This window comes from Hordeum vulgare, chromosome 7H, assembly GCF_904849725.1.
Source record: "Hordeum vulgare subsp. vulgare chromosome 7H, MorexV3_pseudomolecules_assembly, whole genome shotgun sequence".
Taxonomy (NCBI): Eukaryota; Viridiplantae; Streptophyta; class Magnoliopsida; order Poales; family Poaceae; genus Hordeum; species Hordeum vulgare.
This window is the reverse complement of record NC_058524.1, coordinates 620,097,906-620,117,646: the sequence shown is the minus strand read 5'-3', so window position 1 is coordinate 620,117,646 and position 19,741 is coordinate 620,097,906. Positions and strand designations below refer to the sequence as shown.

General features: G+C 38.3%; 1 protein-coding gene across 1 annotated transcript; it reads right to left on the bottom strand.

Moving 5' to 3' along the window:
* Positions 1-7,013: 7,013 nt before the first annotated feature.
* LOC123409676 (protein MEMO1) lies at positions 7,014-14,174 on the bottom strand. Its single transcript, XM_045102545.1, has 8 exons — positions 14,029-14,174; positions 13,358-13,442; positions 13,207-13,275; positions 10,766-10,878; positions 8,967-9,078; positions 8,719-8,862; positions 7,448-7,622; positions 7,014-7,353 (listed from the first exon to the last, which is right to left on the bottom strand). The coding sequence occupies exons 1-8, from the start codon at positions 14,078-14,080 to the stop codon at positions 7,207-7,209; spliced, it is 897 nt and encodes a 298-aa protein (XP_044958480.1). The 5' UTR covers positions 14,081-14,174; the 3' UTR covers positions 7,014-7,206.
* Positions 14,175-19,741: the final 5,567 nt, after the last annotated feature.

Below are 19,741 nucleotides of genomic sequence, written 5' to 3'. Positions count from 1 at the left end.
CTTCCTCAATATTAGTAGTCAAAAGATCAGTCTTATGAAAGTTGATTTTCATCCCAGATAAGTTTTCAAAGCAAGACATGATCCATTTAAAATTTCTTGCTTTCTCACAAGAGTTTTCTAGGAAAAGCAGAGTATCATCTCCATATTGTAAGCTGGTGATCCCTCCCTCAATGACATTAGGGAGAAGCCCCGAGATCAGTTTTTGCAGAGTATCATCTGCATATTGTTCAAGAGCCACCTACTTGAGGGTTAATATCACGGGAAACTGAGAGTTGTTAATGGTTAGAGGTTAAAGCATTATATTGCCGATGGTCCAGTTGATGTGGATGTAAATGTAGTGCAACTAATGCCCCCTTAGAATTTATCCAGAAAGAATTTCAGATCCTGCCAAAAGACAACAATTCTCCTCCAACAAATAAGTAAAAAGTAGTAGTAGGCATCTCTCCCTCCTTGCTTCTATTGAAGCTTGCGGGTGGGTGCCGGGTATCTCACCTCGCATCTATCTATATTAACTTTTTGCCTTAGGATTATCTTTTGAGTGGCATATCGATCTTTTGAAGTTAGGTTGCAAAGTATAATATCGCTCATTCAGAGTGATTATCGATGTATCTAGTGACGTGTGGTTATATATAATAAATAGAGGGCTCAAGGTTTCCTTTTTGGTTTTGTTATTATATGTTCTTGCATTGCCACATACCTTAGAAAATATACGATGTGGGAGGATATGACTTTGCTGACAATAAGAATTACAATATGGATGTTAACTTGATAATAAAACTATAGCTAGTCTTATAATGGATTCATGAAACGTAGTTTGGAAATAGAGGATGTGCATATGCAGTTGGGCAAGAAATCCGCAAGCTTAAATGAGCTATCTATTTTACCGTTGGGCATGAAAGACAACTAAGTGAACATGTATCTGTGATCATAGGTTAAAAATGTTACGCCCCCCCCCCCTCCACACACACACACACACACACACACACACACACACAACAAACATCATTTATTTAGAGCCTTCCTACCCAAAACCCAATTTTACTAAGCATGAATTATGCATGTGCATCCATAACTTAAGACCGGTCAATCCCACAAGTATCCACTATAACTACATCTATGCATGAGTAAGGTCGCTCCAAGTCAACTTTCGTCATCGCACGCAACACGTTGCCAATTAAAAAAATCCCCGTTTAAGTTTTCATTGTGTGGGAATGATAATTTTCCACAAACTTGTGACGGAGGACCGGAAGAACAAAACCAAAACAAAGAGAAATTTTGCACCATCACAGGGGGCAATGGGGAATTATTGTTTCAATGGTCTAAATTCTTGAACATTTAGTGAAAAGTGCATGACATTATCTACTTCCCTCTGCGAAGAGCCTTTATTTTATTTTTGTATTGGGTCATTCCTTCTTGAAATCTATTATTTTAGCGTGAACCATGCTTGTTAGAGTAATGCCCGTTGTTTGATGGTTGCTATGATTATATGTATTGTGTCTTCATTGAAATTGAAATAATCATTGAGATTCATGTCATAAGCCAAAGCAAAGCAATTTGCTATAAACTTTGATCTTCTCATGTCTGGCTATAATTTTGTGTTTTGAAATTTTGATCACTTGAATATTACTCTTTATTGAAAGAAGGCAAAAGAGTTAATTGGGCATATGTAACTTGCTTACTCAAAGATCTTTCATAGACCTATCTTGGAGAACCAAGATGAAAGAAATCATTAGATGGACTAGAGTATGGTCAAACAGCTTGCATAACATCCAAATTTAGAATACCCATTGTTTATAAGTTTACATGACCTCCGCATCACGTACTTCTATTTTTGAGTGTTGTTGTGTTAGCATGTGTAAAATACTATTACAAATTATGATTACTTCATGCATGTATTCTTTTATTATCGACCTCTCACTTTTTAACATGTAGCCATGTTTGAAAAGTTCAAGTTCTTCTTGAGGGCAAGAAATGGCTAAGCTTGGGAGATTTGATACATGTGTTTTGCAACACATTTTGGTAGGATAAATTATCTACTTTTGTGACTTTTTAATTTAATTTGCATCGATTTAAAGGTGGTTTATCTCCTAATGCGGAGAATTCATGAAATAATTCCTTATGATGTTGTGAGAGGTTAAATTCAGACTATCGAAAATAAAGTACCCTATACCAGAACCCTATAAAAATAAAAGAACATTAGTTTCCAAAAATTTGCACCGGAAGAGCCCATGAGCTAGAACATGGCAACCAAGGGGGCTGTGAAGCCCAGGCGCAGACCTTACATGGGCGTCTAAGGACGCATGTGGCCCACAGGTGGCCTCTTGGTGACGTGCACGTCCTATCGGTCTCTCCGTAAGAGTTTTGGCCATGTTCATTTTTCTTCGATTCTTTTTTCTGCCACTGCGAGGTGGTAACTTAGTATTTCTCCAGAAGGCTGTTTTTGGACAAATCCGCACCCTCCGGCAAGGGAAATTCAAAGTTGTCGTCATCCCCGGATTAGGGGCATCAAGGGGAACATATTCATACAAATTATCTTCACCATCTCCATGAACAGGACCATCGCCCCCGTTCCCCTCTGATACATCTGTGTATAGTCAAGTTTGAATTGTGTACCGATACAACTTGTTGGTGTTAATTGTTGTATATATTAGTAGTTGATGCCTTGCGTTTTATTTGTGAAATATTCTTACAATACAACAATATATCAGATTCTTTCAATTATCATTACCATACTGAACATGCTCACCATGATGCATTGTTAGTAGTTCCCTTGTGTTCTTGAGGATATGGGAGAAACCTAGTTGTCAAACTTTATAATATTTGTAGTAAAGATTGTAGTTTAATCATGTTGTAGTGTAATTATATAGTGGTTTTACGTGAACGCCAACTATGTAACACTTCACCTATGTTGTAGTGTAATCATAATAATTTTCAGATGGAATTTCCAAGTGACAAAAATTATTGTTCCCAAAGTTTTGAAGTTATGATATGAGTGGTGAACAGGGACCCTAGAGGAAGTTAGACTATGATTGGTTGTTTACCTTAACAAATATTAGTAGTTGGAGATTGCTTTCCAAGATTACAATCAATATAATGATCCTCTCAGATCAATCTGATGTTATTCTTGTGGTGTATTTGTTCTGTTCCGATGGATTATAGATTTATGATCAGATTGTTCATTGACTTATATTGATTCTCTTGAAGTTTATTTTTTGCTTAATTTTATAGCTATGTATACTTTATGATCTTTTGCCTTCTCTCGCCAAGATAGACGAGTATTTCTTCAAAAGGAGTATAACCTTAGGTACAATAACTAAACACACTTAGGTTCCCCTTCTTACTTCTTTCATTTCAAGTATCGACATATAAGCATCGAATATGATTACAAGCTAACCAAGGAAATATAAAGAGTATAGGTGAAAGTTCAAAATACACAGAATTAACCGAAAAGTAACTCCAAGGTAACTATCTCTATTTTGGGCCAACCATTCTCACTCGTCTTGTTTAATTTGGACCATATGTTAACTGGAGAGGTGTGTGCCCAATAGATGATGATGGCTGGTTTAGTCTGGATCCTAACACTAATGTGGTTTGACATGTCACATGTTACTATATGCGAATAAAAACATCATACAGTTGGTTAGTTACCCTTTTGTGTCTAGCAAATATCAGTTCCAATTGTAGCCACCAAGGCTCGACGGATACGAAGTGCAGATGTGGCATTGTTTTGTTTACCAATCACCTTTTTCTGGTCGACGACTGTGATTAATAGATAGGATTCGGGAATAATCCAATGGCTATAGAGGAATCCTTGTTTTTATTTTGTTTTTCTTTCTTTCTTTCTTTCTATTAACTTGTATTGTTTTCCAAGAGCACCATTCACTCCTCGGTATTTTTTTGTTTCCTTTTTCTTTCTATAAATTATTTTGCGAAGAACTCATGTGTAATGGACTCATGTTTTTTCGGGTGTTTTTTCCTTTTTACTAACTTATTCGTTAAAAGCAATTTGAATTTATCTTCATTATAGGGTATGAATTTTTTTTAGAATTCCATTAGGGTGAGATCAGACAAATGGTGATCATCATTCTCAAGAAACGTAATATAAAGTTTAGGTAATTTCTATCCGAGATAAGCTTTAACCATTTTGGTGATCCTACACTTGATCATAGGGCAAGTGAAGATACCAATACGAAACTACAGAAATTGACAACGTCAAGCATGCCATTTACGTAAGAACTCATATTCTCATATTAACTCGGTCACTTAAAAAAGAGGTAAATGTGAAAACTAACATAGTCAATAGTAAAACAATATTTTTTGAAGCCTTGCATGTATATTGTCACATTAAAAAAATTCATACCTCTCACATCCTATGGAAGGAGTGGTGAGATCATTGTTGAGCAGAGGCTAAGTGATGACATGCAGTGATGCCAAAGAGGACGATGCTAGAAATGCAGCAGTGTTGAGAGAGCTGTTGGTTGGTTGTATCATAGCGAGTTGCAACACATGGGAAATTAGCTAGTCAGCTCATATGGACAATAAATACCGGTGTGTATAAATGATACACATCAATGAACATGGGAAAATACACACCACAAATATGGGGATGGTCCAAATGCTTTCAAGTGCTGTCGTCGCTTGGCTTATCTCCAGTGTGCCAACCAAATTGTGTCCTAGTGGGGTTACACACCGCCAATCCAATGTTGATATGACCATCCTGGTCGAGAAGAACATGCCAACCTCTAATTCATCTGCATGTGCTTCAAATCTTTGTTGGGTCTAAAAATCAACATTAGTAAGAGTGAGGCGTTTGTCCTAGGCTGCCTCCACCTCGAGAAAATTCAATTGTTAATATTCTTAATTGCAAGTTGGGATCATTTCCAATACTACCTACCTGGGGGGTTCCTATTTCACCTCTAAAGTTGTTGGTTGCCGAATTTTGGCCCACGAAACGTAACTTGGGTTCTGGGTTGCTCCTTATTGAGGACACAAACAATCCTCGAGGGGAAAAGTGACTTTGATTAATTATTCCCTGTCCAGCCTCCCTACCTTCATCATGGGCTTTTACCACTTATTTGATAGCAATCATGATAACTTTGAAAAGGATCACGGTGTTTTTATTGGACCACCGTAGATAACAATAAGAAATAGTACCACGTGGTGAAATGGAAGTTCATGTGTAGACCCAAAAACCTTGGGTGTTGAGAATTATTAACATTCCAGTAATGAACAAGTGCTTTTTCATGAAATGGTGGTGGCGCGTGTATAATATAACAAACCAGAGGATTCCCTTTGGATTCAAATTCTTAACACAGAAATATTTACCGAACTCTTCACCGTTTCTTTCCAATGCTTGCAATGGATCCAAATTTTGGAAATTGTTAATCAAGGTGCAAGATAAGTTCTGTGGCCCCCTGAAATTTGTGGTTGGCTCTGGCACTTGGACTAATTTCTTGCTTGACTGGTGCTAGCTAGGAGGAGGGCCCCTCTGCTACTCCCCCCTTGTCTTTTCTCGTATGTCTCTAACCATTCTATCTCCATTTTGGAGCTTGCTGCTAATAATTGGGACCAAGCGTTACATCGGGTATTGTCCGCTGAAGGGTTGGCTAATTGGCAGGAGATCACTGCCCTTCTAACGATGCTCCCGGAGACTCCGGGTCAGCTTATTTGGTCTAACTCCCTTTATGAAAAAGCATTGGTTAAATCTCTCTATTATCTCATGGCGGTGGGATTCTAGATTCAAAGATATATGTAGGGCACAAGTCCCTCTTAAGATCAATAATAAAGATCGATGGCAGGACATAAGACTCAAACTACCATCCATCAACCAAATTATTAAGTGAAATGTCTTGGCCTCTGCTGATTATTCTTTTCGTTCAGAGGCCCGAAACAAGGAACGCGTCATTTGTTAATGTGTCTTGGCCCGCTTGGGGTGGAGATGTTTTCGATCGTTGTTGGTATTTGCTACATTTACTTGCTAGTTTTGGACTAGCAGGAATAATTTTACTATTGACCATGTTTTTCCTCACCGCCTGACTGGTTGTCTCTTTAAAATGTCTGCCTTATTACAGTAGTGGGAACCTCTCTCTAAAATAGGGGATGAAGACGTCATGGCCTCAATCATTGCCAATATCCTTTGGTTCTTCTGTGTTTATGGCATGCGTGTCGGCTTAGGTTGTACGTAAAACCATTTAACTATGTCGTTTGTTGGATGACTGCACCATTGATGTAATACAAGAAACCTAATACAAGAAACCCCTGAAGAGGAAAATCTCTAACTAATGATTGTCTTAAATTCATAATTTAAATATATACTTCCCCTGTACCAATACATTAGACACAATATGAAAATCAGATAATCCCAAAATGCTTAGATAACAATCCCAAAACGGTTAGGTGCGATGCATTAACTCCCCAGCTTGTTCCATATTTCTTGTCACGAGATAAGAATCAGGATGTGAGACGTTCATACCTTCAATGATTTGAGACTACATAGCATGACATGTAATGTTTAATTTTAATACCAACAATGGTATTAATTAGCAAATAAACATCAAGTTCTTCCGTTTTTCTCTTCACCTTTGTCGCGATGCACCATTTAGGATACGTAATGCTCCGGTACAGAGGGAGTAACATGATAGATATTTATATTGTTCTAATGTACTCAAATATTTTCAGAATTTTCTAGAACTTTTAGCATAGGATCTCAAAGTTAGGATGTGTTTTATTTTGTACTCCACTATAAATCTAAAGTCAGAATTTTAATCCTGTCAAATCAAACATATTTCATGACAATTTGTGTTTGCCCAAGATGACAAGTTTAGTTGGCAAGCATGGCTACTCCGGCGAGTTCGTTTTTTGCCGTGCTTGAAAACTAAATTTACAATCCTCACGCCAACTAAATTTGTCATAAAAACATTGCATTTGCCATTTTTAAAAATCTAACGTCAGATTTTTAGCATTACCATTTATTTTTGCTGGAGAAGCCCATTAGGAAGATACACATAAGTACATTCAGAAACATATTGTTATTTTGCCCTTTCATTTCTCCTGTCTCATAATCCTGGTGCCGCCAGAGCAACAATGACTGAACTTCAACCAGAGCTTGTTATTATTACAAAGTTTGACCGGCAGCTCCGGTAAATGCAAGCCACAGCCATCTTATGGCATGTTACACCAGGGTGTACCGAGCAAACCACATTTTGCTCAACCTCTACCCTCTTCTGCAGGTGAGTCCACCTTGGCCGCTGCAGATGCGTAGCTGACGCTGCTGTCCCTCATGCTCTTGCATTGGCTCGACTGCTCGTACCGAACAAACCCGACCTTAATCTTCGTCAAGCAGTGTTTCAACATCTAACATAAATAGAATGTGCAAAAAGTCAAGGATTACGAAAATTGATAAAAGGAAAGGGATAAATATTAGTCAGATCGTCAATGAGTTGCTTACATGAAGAAGGACACTGATGGGATGGCGTCCACATATGGTGTTCTCATACTCCTGAAGATACTGTTTGAACGCGTCGGGGTCACCAGTCTCTATGATCTCCATGCCCATGCGGTCCAATGCCTCGATTGATTTGTGAATGGCACCATGGTTCTTGTCATAGTATGTATAACTAAACCTGTTGTGGCAATCAGAAGAGACGGACACAATCATTTTACATTATCTAATGCCGAAGTGACAGCAGCAAACATAACAGAAAGAGTTCAAAATTTAGTGAACGTGTGGTACATAATACCCTCGTACACTAGGTGACATATCAAGTGCACTCACTCATTCAAATCAAATCATGCAACTTTCCTAGTCCTGGCTCTCAGAATGTTTCTATGCTCTGGAACAAGGCACATAATTTCTGCACAAACCCACCTTCCTCTAAAACTCCAAACAAATGGATTCTGTCTTCGCTTTCCTGCACCATCCAACCCATGTCAGCCTGCTCCATAGGCAGGCAACCACCCCTTACAAGAATTTTCCATGTTGCCCCACCCTCACTCAGGCCTTCTACTCCACTCAACCTTGGCTGATGAAGGCCACGTGACAATTGACAAAACAAGGGAAATCGACATAGACGATGAAAAGAAGCCGATATTGTAGACAGCAGAAGTCACTCAATCAGTCCACAGCGAACCCCCAAGAATTTAAGTGGATGAAGGGAGATGGTGAAGAGATAGGGCAGGAGACTAACAAAAGCCTTTGGAGCCCGCAATCCTCTATTCTTAAATAGCTACAACCCACTAGCTGAGTGCCTGAGACTGCCTTAACCTGAAGCAAGCACTCAGACTCGCACAAATATGACCATTCCAAACTGGGAACACTGTTTCGACAGGCAAAGTTTCTATTATCTAATTCCTTTATTGAGTAATGTTTTGTCCTTGGGACTGTAACAAACCTGCCCATGCTTTAGTAACAATCGACAATAGGTGTCAGAGATATCCTGGATGAAAATATCTTATGGGCAAAGGACTATCCGAATTATGTAGCTCGTTTGGTAGCCGGCAATTTGGCCATGCTTTAAAGGAATACATGTGCTTTATTAAAAAAAAAGGTGATACAGGAAGATAATGGAAAGTTGCTCAAGCTGCAGATTATGTGGTTAGCATGTGCCTTGTATTATGTTCATATATTCTATTCTGACGAGGTAAATACTGTAATGAAACACTTGACATTTCGTTGCAAAATAAACAAGAACCACAATAATCAGACATTAAAATACTTACCGAGATCCCCAGTGGCAAAAGTCTGAGGAGACAGAAAAAAAGTTCTTTGGATCATCCACATATTTAGCGAGCAACTGCCCATACATGGCTTCACTTTGGGAGTTGACAGCACCAACAAGGATAGGTACAACTTTTACATTATGTCTGACAGGTCATGAAAAAAAATTATGAGTGTAGGATACTAGGATCTGTATTTTGCTCAAAAAGAAATACAAGATGGATACGAGCTTTATCAACAAAGTAATTACCCTTGAAATACTTTAGAAAGGTAAGGCAAATGCATTTCCATGCTATGTTCAGCCTCATCCACATTAAGGTCCATAAATTCAAATTTTCCTGTAGCTTTGAGTTCCTCGATAACTGGAAAAACAATAATGTAAGAATGTATGTCTAAAGTTCACAAAGAGCCAAGCAAAACAGAATGATCTGATTGAAAAGGAGATCTCATAGTGTGTAACTAAGATCTACCAACAGGTTGAGATGTCAGATAGCTTAGGGTCGACATGCAATCCTAGAGTCTAGACTGAAAATCCAAAGAAATAAAATTGAAAATTGGAAATAGAACAGATTTTGGGTGCATTCATGAAAAACTAATATTATTTATGAGTAGAGTACCCCCTAATTTCTTTGTTTTCAGAATATTTAAGATTTTATTTCGTAAATTCTCGATGTTTTTTCCATCTATAACACTCTCATTTTTGCATAACTTATTAATAATACTTTTCATGACTTAACATGTTTTTTGTTTCTGTTATTTTATCTATTTTTTCTTTTCTTGTAATTTTTCTTTCAAAAACAATTGTTGGCTGTGCCACCAATGAACAAATGTCTGGAACAACTACCATGCCATCCATGAAACAAGAATTATTTATGAGCACCCAGTAATTTCTTTATTTTCAGAATATTCATGATTTTTCTTTTTCATAAATTCTTGATATTTTTTCCATCTACAACATTCTCATTTTTTCCATAACTTATATTAATAATAGTTTTCATGATTTATCATGTTTTTGTTTCCATATTTTTTCCTGATCTTTCTTTTCTTATAATTTTCTTTCAAAAACAATTGTTGACAGTGCCACCAAATGTGTGGAAAAACTATCATGTCATCCATAAAACCACTTCTGGTCGGAAAAGGGACCAAAATCGCCTGGTTTAAAAAGTTGAGGCGCGTGTAATCGTGTTATCTAGTACTCCCTCCGTTCCTAAATATAAGACGTTTTGGTAGTTCAATTTGAACTCCAAAACATCTTATATTTAGGAATGAAGGGAGTATTATTTAAGTTGAGGACTAAACTTCATTTGGCGATAGTGGGTGGATCAAAATGTACTTCTCAGTAAAATAAATGAGATCGAACAAACAAACAGATCACACAAGAAGCAAACCAGACTTTTTTTCACGAAAAAATGTAGGGAGGATCCCTATTGCGCCATTATAAGTTTTTAAATAGGATGGTATGTACAATGAAGGCAAACAGTGGAGGGAGGGGAAGGGGGGTAAGATTACAAAGTGTTCAGACACTGCTGCATGCCTTCCTCCAAGCTGGGTTTAGCCATATATAAAGTGTATGAAAAGTTATTTCTGAACATCCTCAAGCAATGAAATACAAAAAATTATGGGACTGTTATTAAGGTAACAAACCTAACAAAAGCGGAGAGCAAGTGTAAGTATGATATGTGGGCCTCACATATTTTCTTTTATTTGACGAAATTCTGAGGGGGGGAGAGATGATGGCCTGAATAAAATCAGTGACAAGGGCTGCCAGCAATTCAACCTGTCAGCTCTTCCCACTGATTTTACAGATGTGGAAAATAGATTCAGGTTGGCATACACGTCACAACACATCAGCTCAATACCACTCATGATTGGATCGAAGTTGAAGTCTGGACAGTTAAGACAAATTGAAGTTGAAATCCAGATTGAAAAGTGAGTTTTCGACCGAGTTTAGGGTTGAAAAGTGGACTTTTCCAGATTAGAAGATACCGAAAAGGTTGACATGAATATTAAAGAAATAGCTTAGGCATCTTTATTTTGTAAGCATGATACCTTCCAGGTCTACTGGTAAATCCCCAATCGGGGTGCTATAAACAGTAGCTCTTGTCAGGGCACATTTTGGAGTATAGTAGTGATGAGATGGGCCGAGCAGAAACACCCGAGAACTGATTCACATGAAGAAAATTCGGAATTAGATAGTAAACAGGATCAAGGAAAAACGTGACGAAAGAAGGCAGTTATAAGAATGGAAATAGATGAATGTTTGAACGCTCTAGAACTATTGCAGCATGTAGGGCGAGAATCACGGCAGAACAAAAGTAGCTTACAAATGATGTAGTTAGCATTGGTTTAGATTTATAGTTGGACCCATGCCCATAAATTATGCATAATGTACACCATACAAATCTGATAAATTAATTAATTTTACCTATTAATTTGTGTTACTTTATCAGGTAAGGTACTATATCTTTTGTAAATATGTTATGTCATCTCATTTTTAGTGAGCTTTTAAAATTCTAAAGAGTTCATAATAAATTTTCTAGCTTAGAATTGTGGAAAACAAAAATCATGTTTATGTTTTTTTAGTTTCTTATTGGAAAGTACTATGCATCATATGTTATACTGTACTACAATGCATCGCATTATACATTTTACACATATGGTTCTTATATGCCTGCATATAATAGTGCTTTCTACTCCCTTCGTTTCTAAATATAAGTCTTTATAGAGATTTCAATATAAACTACATACGGATGTATATAGCATTGTTTTTAAGCCTAGGCGACGCTTAGGCATCAGGGCGCCCTGCAAGCTCAAGGCGTCCAGCCTGCCTTAGGTACCTGAGTAAGGTGTCCACCTTAAGCTTTAAGGCGTCTGAAGCGCTGCTAAGGCGTCCAGGTTGGCGCCCTTGTCCATATTGGACGCCTTGAGCTTGCCAGCCAGGCAGGGAAGCAGTTTTAGGCGGGAAACAGTCTTCTGGCAGGAAACAAAGATGCTGTTGGCGCCAACAGGTAAGAGGGGGAGAGAGAGAGAGAGAGAGAGAGAGAGAGAGAGAGAGAGAGAGAAACAGCCCCCAATCCACACGCACCTCCTCCTTCTCTGGCTCCTCTCCTCCAGCAGCTCCTCATCCTCCTCCTCTCCAGTAGCTCATCCTCTTCCTCTTCAGTACAGCAGCAACCAGCAATAGGCAACAACAAGGAGCTAACTGCCAAGATATACCTGCCCCATCCTCTACTCTTCTCCCTCCCCCTTCTTCCCCACCCTCCTCTGATCTGTTTCTTCCATGTTCAGTTGTTCATGGCTTGTTGCTTTTCAGTTGTTTATTGCTTCTTGCTTTGCTGATTCCTTGCTGCTTTGTGCTAGCTGTTTTACTGGTTGCTCACCGCCTCTCTTATAGTAGTTAGTGGATGCCTGGATGGTTAGAATAATGCATGATTACTGTTGGGGAGAAGAGGATGGATGCTATATGGGCTCTACAACCAGCAGCAAGTGCAAGATGTGTAGTGTGCATGCCTGGTTGCCTACCAAATTCTACTTCATTCTGTTGCTTAGAACTCTCTAAGGCGTCCGCCTTGCCTTATGCCTTACCGCTTAGGCGGTGAGGTGCCCCCCCCCCCCAGCGCCTTGCCTCGCCTTACCGCCTTAAAAACATTGGTATATAGACATATTTTAGAGTGTAGATTCACTCATTTTGCTCCGTATGTAGCCCGTATTGGAATCTCTAAAAAGATTTATATATTGGAATCTCTAAAAAGACTTATATTTAGGAACAGAGGGAGTACTACTTATGTAGCCATGTCAAATAAGTAAATAGCATACAGTACTATATAGCCATATCATTGCACTTAGTCCCGGGCATGGGCAGCCCGGCCCGGCTGGCCCAGCCCGAAAGCCCGACATCCGGGCCGGGCTCGGGCTCAGCTTTTCCGCCCGAAAGCCCGGAAATGAGCCCGAACAGGACGTTTATCAGTATTTTATTACAAATATAGGTATATTATATTCTTTAAATATCTCGAAAATCATTATTTTAAACAAAAAAAGTGCACTGTTCACTTGAGATTTTGCTGCCGGGCTTTGCAAAGCCCGGCCCGGCAAATGCCCAGGTGTAATTGCACTACATGGTAGAGTGAAATATTTGGATAATTATGTAGGGCTCAACTAGAAATAGGATGGTTTGAAAACTAAGGCCATCAATGCATACGTCACTGACATATATTACCCCCACCTTTCTCAATGAGTACATTACGTCAGGTTGACAAAATGTCATCACTTGTATGAATGGCGATTAACACGTTACCCATGGACTGGCATTTAGTCATTTACATACAAAAAACATGGTAAATATATGGACTGGCGTATGTTAGGCAGCACTCAGAATATAATCAATACAACAAGAGCAGTAAGTTGCTATTAAAACTGTAAACATGACGAGAGAACAATATTTGTTTGTTTTTTTAGCAAAGAAAACAGTAGCAACAAATTGCTTAACTCACATGTTAGTTGGATCAATGTTGCCAAAAGCATAGGCTGCACAGCGCCCTGAGTACGAATAGCCAGCATGGCTGCAACGAAAGAAAAGCCTGTTATTATGGAAGGGTGGTGAACAGAATTCCACCTCCATACATACAATAAACAGCAACTTACGGTGCAATCACGGCCCTAACATCAGGTGACTTGGTGAGAGCAGCTGCCGAGAGCCAACCATCGAGTTCCTCTTCCAGCTTGCTGGCTAATTGTGAACATGGAGCAGTAGATGATTTAGCCGCAAGCGGTATATCAGAGATGACATATGGCAGTACAGTCTGAAGACGTAGCACAAAAAAAATGCAGACATGATTAATTCACACCCTCCAAATTGTTCTTCGGATCCAACCTAAAGACAGAGCACACTGCAGGTGGTTGCTATGTTCGCAACTGAATTCTGTAAAAATACACAACCCGACTGATTCCCGTGAATCTGATCAGAAACAACTGCATTTACGGCAGTTTCGGGACCTGATACTACACTGCTGCGTCATCTTAGTACCAAGGAGGGAGAAACCATAAACGCTGCTGAACCCGAAGTCAACAGTGCGCACTTTCCCCAACCTAACAGGGCGCACGGATCCGGTCCGATCCGATCCAATCCAATCCGATCCAAGGAGGGCCAGTAGAAATTCTGCCGACACCAATAAGCCCTACCAAACTCCCCTAATCTCGCCAAGAAATCAGATCGAGCGCACAGAAAAAATCCCACCTTTCTCCCAGAAATCAGAAGAGAGGGACGGGCAGGATCCAGCAGACTGGGAAAGGGAGGGGAATCAGGGTGGGAGTACCGTTGTTGGTGTACCAGGAGCCGGCATGCGACGCCCTTCTCACGCGCTCCATCCCGACGCAAGGGAAGGGGATTCCACTGCAGTAGCTCCTCGTTTCTCTTCTTTTTCTTTTCTGTAGCTCGCTCGTCGTCTGGGATAGAAGAAGGTCTCCTTGTGTTCGGTGGAAGGCTTGCTATCCAAATTGGGCCCTGATGCTCTAATCTTTAGCTGAATTTGGGCCTTGCTTAAAACGGAACACGTCCAAAAACGTGAGAATGGTTATTAAAAAACCACGTGTAACGGTTCGGTTCTTACTTTGAGTTTGATTGGTTTAGGTTTTATTGGGCTGAGATTTTTTTAGTTTGGTTTTGGTTTTGGGTATGTGGAGAAACCAGTTTGGATATAGTTGGTTATGGGTTTAAACGGTTTGGTTATTAGCGGTTATAAACTATGGGTCCAAACTGGTTTCTAGGCATTGGTTATATGCAATAATCAACTACGGCCGAGAACAAGTATCTTTGATCCGCGTGCATGTTGTAATACACTATGTAATTATGTATTATGGAGAAACAGTAGATGAAAATCGGAAGTGTTTTCTTGTGCTTTCGTTGAGAAATTTGGTTTTAATACACTTGTTAGTGAGCTTATCATCCATGGGCATGTTCTTTTTGCCTCTTACTGTGTGTTGACTGTATCTCAAGGATTACTTTGTTTCTAAACTGTTGTAGATGCACTTATGTCTTTTCTATCTTATTTGTTTCTTAACATGTCAATTTGTGCAATCATATGTACATTAAAGCAAACCCATGGTTATGTACTGGGTTTAAACCCATGGTTATGTTTTGGGTCTAAATTGGTTTGGGTGGAAAAAATAGTGGGTTTGATTTTGGTTGGGCTAAAAATGACATTAAATGGGCATGGTTCAAGTATGGTTTTGAAAAATAAATGAATGGGTATGGTTTAAGTATGGTTCAAGTATGAAACCATTCTCAGGTTGGCGTCCACCACGATACATCCTCCTTACAACTCTAACCAAAACGGACCAGCCCACGACGAAATCACTAGTTAGCGAATACACCTTCCAACGATTACTCTTACGTTCACAGGTTGTGACAAGTGACACACTGCATGCGTGCCACTTGTCGCAACCTAGAAGTTTTTTCCTTTTTTCGTAGATCCGTATTTTCAAAACGTTTTATCTCCTAAACCGTGCGTTCAAATCTCGAACCGTTTTCACCGTTGGCGTTCTCGCGTCGAGATCTTCAGAACTATATCCCATGTTGATAAGTTTTGACGAACATTTTTTCATGAAAAAAACGGAAGAAAAAAACCAGATGAAAAACCATGCCTCACGCGATAGAAAAAACAGAAAACACGCTTTTTCCCTTTCCGAGAGGCACGGGTCGTGCCTCTCGCGAAGGCAAAACCGTGCCTCTCGCGGAAAAAAGAGAGCAGAAAAGTGTTTTATCCTTTTTCGAGAGAGTCACGGTCGTGCCTCTCGCAAAGGCAAAATCGTGCCTCTCGCGGAAAAAAAGAGAGCAGAGAACGCGTTTTTCTCCTTTTCGGGAAGGCAAAACCGTGCCTCTCGCGGAAAAAAAGAGAGCAGAAAACGCGTTTTTCTCCTTTTCGGGAAGGCAAAACCGTGCCTCTCGCGGAAAAAAAGAGAGCAGAAAACGCGTTTTTCCCTTTTCGGGAGAGGCACGGGACGTGCCTCTTGCGAAAAAAAAGAGAGCAAAAAACGCGTTTTTTCCCTTTTCGGGAGAGGCACGGGCGTGTCTCTCGCAAAGACAAAACCGTGCCTCTCGTAAAAAAAAGAAAACGCATTTTCCCCTTTTGGAAGAGGCGCGGGCGTGCCTCTCGCGAAGGCAAAACCGTGCATTTCGCACAATAAAAACCGTGCCTCTCGTAAAAAAATAGAAAACACGTTTTTTTCCTTTCCAAAAGGCACGGGCGTGCCTCTCTCAAAGACAAAACCGCGTCTTTTGTGAAAGCAAAACCGTGTCTTTCGCAAAAAAAAGAAAACTCATTTTTTTTCCTTTCCGAGATGCACGGCAGTGCCTCTAGTGAAGGCAAAATCATGCCTCTTGCTGAAGCAAAACCATGCCTCTCGCAAAAAAAACAGAAAACGAGTTACGAAAGACCGATGAAAAACCATCATAGCAAAAAAAAAATCGAAAAAAAAACACTCAAAAAAGGCGAAAACGCTTGTGAAAAAATAAAAAAACAAAATCCAAAGAAAACGTTCAGAGCGCGACACGTGACGACGGCTGGAAGCGCGACACATAACGACGGCTGGAAACGCGTCAAGTGGCGGCGCGCGGGAGCGATCGTTGTAAGGCTCGCGAGGAAGCACTCGCTAACTAGTTGCTCCGCCCCCACGGAATTCCCTATTCGCCGTTCGTTGCGAAGCGAGGCTTCGCACAGGAATTCCATCGTTCGTTCGGGAGTAGGCCATCCCGTTTCATGTTCCAGCGCTCCGGTTTTGGGAACAGTTCTAACCGGATGTTTTCGGTTTTAAGAAATTCTAAAAGGTTAACGGAATCATTTTTTCTTTTTTTATTCTTTTCTGTTTCCTCTTTTTATTTTCTGTATCTGTCACAAAAAATGTTCTGGATTTAAAAAAAGGTTTTAACAATCGAAAATATTTTTGTTTTTCAAAAAATCGTTCTGTATTTTCGAAAAATGTTGGGATTTATAATTTTTCTTTCCTATTTCAAAAATGTTTTTGCTTTTTATACAAATGTTCTGGATTTCCAAAAAATGTTCTGGATTTTCAAAAAATGATCGTGTTTTCCAAAAAGTGTTCTGGATTTTCAAAAATTATTCTTCTAATCCGTAAAATGTTGAAAAATATTCTGGATTTACAAAATGATTCTAGATTTAATAATGTTTAAAAAATTACCACGCTTTCAAATTTGTTCATGTTTTTTTCAAAATTGTTCTTAGTTTTACAATTTGTTCTCAAGATTTAAAAAATGTTTGTGCTTTGAAATTTGTTCGTGCTTTCAAAATTGTTCTCCGTTCTAAAAAATGTTCAAAATTGTTCGCCCTTCCAAATTTTTTCGGAGTTTTTCAAAATTATTCTCCAGATTCCAAAAAATTTGGTGCTTTAAAAAATTGTTCGTGCTTCCAAATTTGTTCAGGATTTTTGTTCTCGGTTTCACAAATTGTTCTCAAGATTAAAAAAATGTTCATGTTTTAAAAACTTATTCGCGCTTCAAAATTTGTTCGGGTTTTTTCAAAATTACTCTCCATTTCAAAAATTTGTCTTCAAGATTCAAAAAAGGTTCTTGTTTTGAAAAATTGTTCGCCCTTGCAACTTTGTTCGGGTTCAAAATTTGTTCTCAAGATTCAAAAAATACCCGTGTTTAAAAAATTGTTCTCGCTTCGGAATATGTTCTGGTTTTTTCAAAAAATTTCTCTGTTTCAAAATTTTGTTCTAAGATTCCAATAATGTTTGTGTTTTAAAAATTGTTCGCACTTCCAAATTTGTTCAAAATTTGTTTCTGATTTCAAAATTCATTCTCAAGATTCAAAAAGTGTGCGTGCTTTAAAAATTTGTTCGGGTTTACCAAATTTTGTTTGGAAGTTTCAAAATATGTTTGCTTTTCCAACCTTTTTTCTGGAATTTGAAAAAATATTCCCATTTTAAAAGGTTGATCATTGTTTGGGAAATTTGGTCCTCTATTTCAAAAATGTTTCTGTTTTTTAATAATTTGTTCACAAGTTGAAAACTTGTTCATAAATTCCAAAAATTGTTCATCGTTTCTTATTATTTAGGTGTTTCAAAAAAAGGTCTAATTCACAAATTTAAAAAATATTTGTGTTTATAAATTTTGTTTGAAAATTCAAAATATGTCCCCGTTTCCAACTTCTGTTCTGGAACTTAAAAAATGTTCCCGTTTCAAATAATGTTCCCATTTTCAAAGTTGTTCACAATTTTTTTGTGCTTTTGAAATTTTTTTGGAATTTCTCATTTTCTATAAAAAAAAACTAATTGTTCAAATTTTGATGAATTTTCATTCAATTTGTATTTCATGTTTTTTCAAAAATCGTTCATATTTAAAAAAAATACATATTCAGTAATTCATTTTTTTCATTATTTTTATAATTTGTTCAGGTTTTAGAATTTTTTGCTATTTTAATAAAATGTTCATGTTTCAAAAACAATGTTTTGTGTTTCGGAAAGTTATTCGTGTTTTTATTTTTTTTGTTTTCTTTTAAAATAAAAGTTTGAGTTTTAATACAAATTCAGAAAAGATCAGATTTTTCTGCCTTTTCCATAATATGTTCATGCTTTTATGTTGTGTTCGAGTTCGAAAATGTGTTCACATGATTCATTAAGTGTTCAGATTTTTCAGCATTTCAAAATTCTTTGGATGATTTCAAACATCGCTCACATATTTAATAATGTTTCTCATATTTTCCAAAAGAATGGTCGAAAAAGTTTGAAAAAATAGGATCCGCGCCTGCATTTTCTTTTAGGTTTCGCATTATATAATTTTCATTAGCGCACGTCAGCCTGAGTAGCAAGGGTTATTGGCTCTAGAGCTGGAGATAATGAGTTTGAATCCCACCTTAACCTATCTCTCGATTGATTTTTATGTCGCCACAACACGTAAATGGGCTGGCCCACTCAGCACTCCATGTGTGCGTCGCGGCGGTAATTTGCCGCAAAGCGCGTCCAATAGGACCTCCCACCTCCGCAACTCCTATTCCGCGTGGTACACACGCCACGCAAAATATGAACCGACTCTACGGGGTAGGGAGCTATGTCTCTCCAATTACAAGACGTCTTGCCTCTGGCACTTGGTTAGTTGTCGGCTCACTGGAGCTTGTGAAGGTTCTACATACCTGTGCGGATTTGTATTACAAATACATGTTGAACATTATTTTTTCAAATTACATGCTGAACATTTTGTCAAATGCAAATTGAATATCTTTTGCGTACATGGTAACAATGTTTTTAGGCCCTGATTGGGCCCTCATGTTTAGGTGAATTTGGGCTTTGGGTCAAAACTGGAGCATCACTGTAATGCATAACCCAGGACGCGATCCCTACCTCAAGAAAGGCCGGCCATTTATGGTTTTCCACCCGCTGATAGCTTCCTGGAAACCGTTTTTCCTTTTTCTTTTTATTTAGGTTCCTTGTGTTTCTTCTTTTCCCTTTTACTTTGATGTTTCTTCTGATAGTTTAAATATTCTTTTTCAAAACCGCACCTCTTCTTCCAAATCGTCAACTTTTCTGAATTCAAGCACCATTTAAAATTCGTGATGGTTTTTTCAAATCCGCAAATAATTTTACAAATTTTGAACTACTTTTTGATTTGATGAAGAAATTTTTATATTTGCAAAAAAATAAAATCATGAACTTTTTTGTAAAATGTGAAAATGTTCACTTGATTCTTTTAGAAATTCAGAACAACAATATATTACAAATAGTGAGTATGGAACAATGATGGTATGCTGTGCAAAAATGTCATAGACAATCGATAACAAGATCGATAATCATTTTTGTAACTAGTAAACATGCATGTGCAACACACGGATTTTCCAACATATATTTTAGTTAAACATAATATAATGCATGAAATTTTTTGATACCATTTCAACCACATCAATTCTCATCCAATTATAAAATATTAGTCTTGAAAATTTGATGGGAAGTGCATAATTTATAATTCAGAATGTACCTAAAACCAATTCATTTAAATCATCATCAGCATTCTATACA

What these genes read in the sequence shown, in the direction of transcription:
- LOC123409676 (XM_045102545.1), bottom strand. Translation starts at nt 14,080, where the DNA reads ATGGAGCGCGTGAGAAGGGCGTCGCATGCCGGCTCCTGGTACACCAAC. An exon ending in CTCCTGGTACACCAACAACG is followed by an intron (nt 13,443 to 14,028) that starts GTACTCCCACCC and finishes GTTCACAATTAG; the next exon opens with CCAGCAAGCTGGAAGAGGAA. An exon ending in CCATCAGTGTCCTTCTTCAT is followed by an intron (nt 7,354 to 7,447) that starts GTAAGCAACTCA and finishes TATTTATGTTAG; the next exon opens with ATGTTGAAACACTGCTTGAC.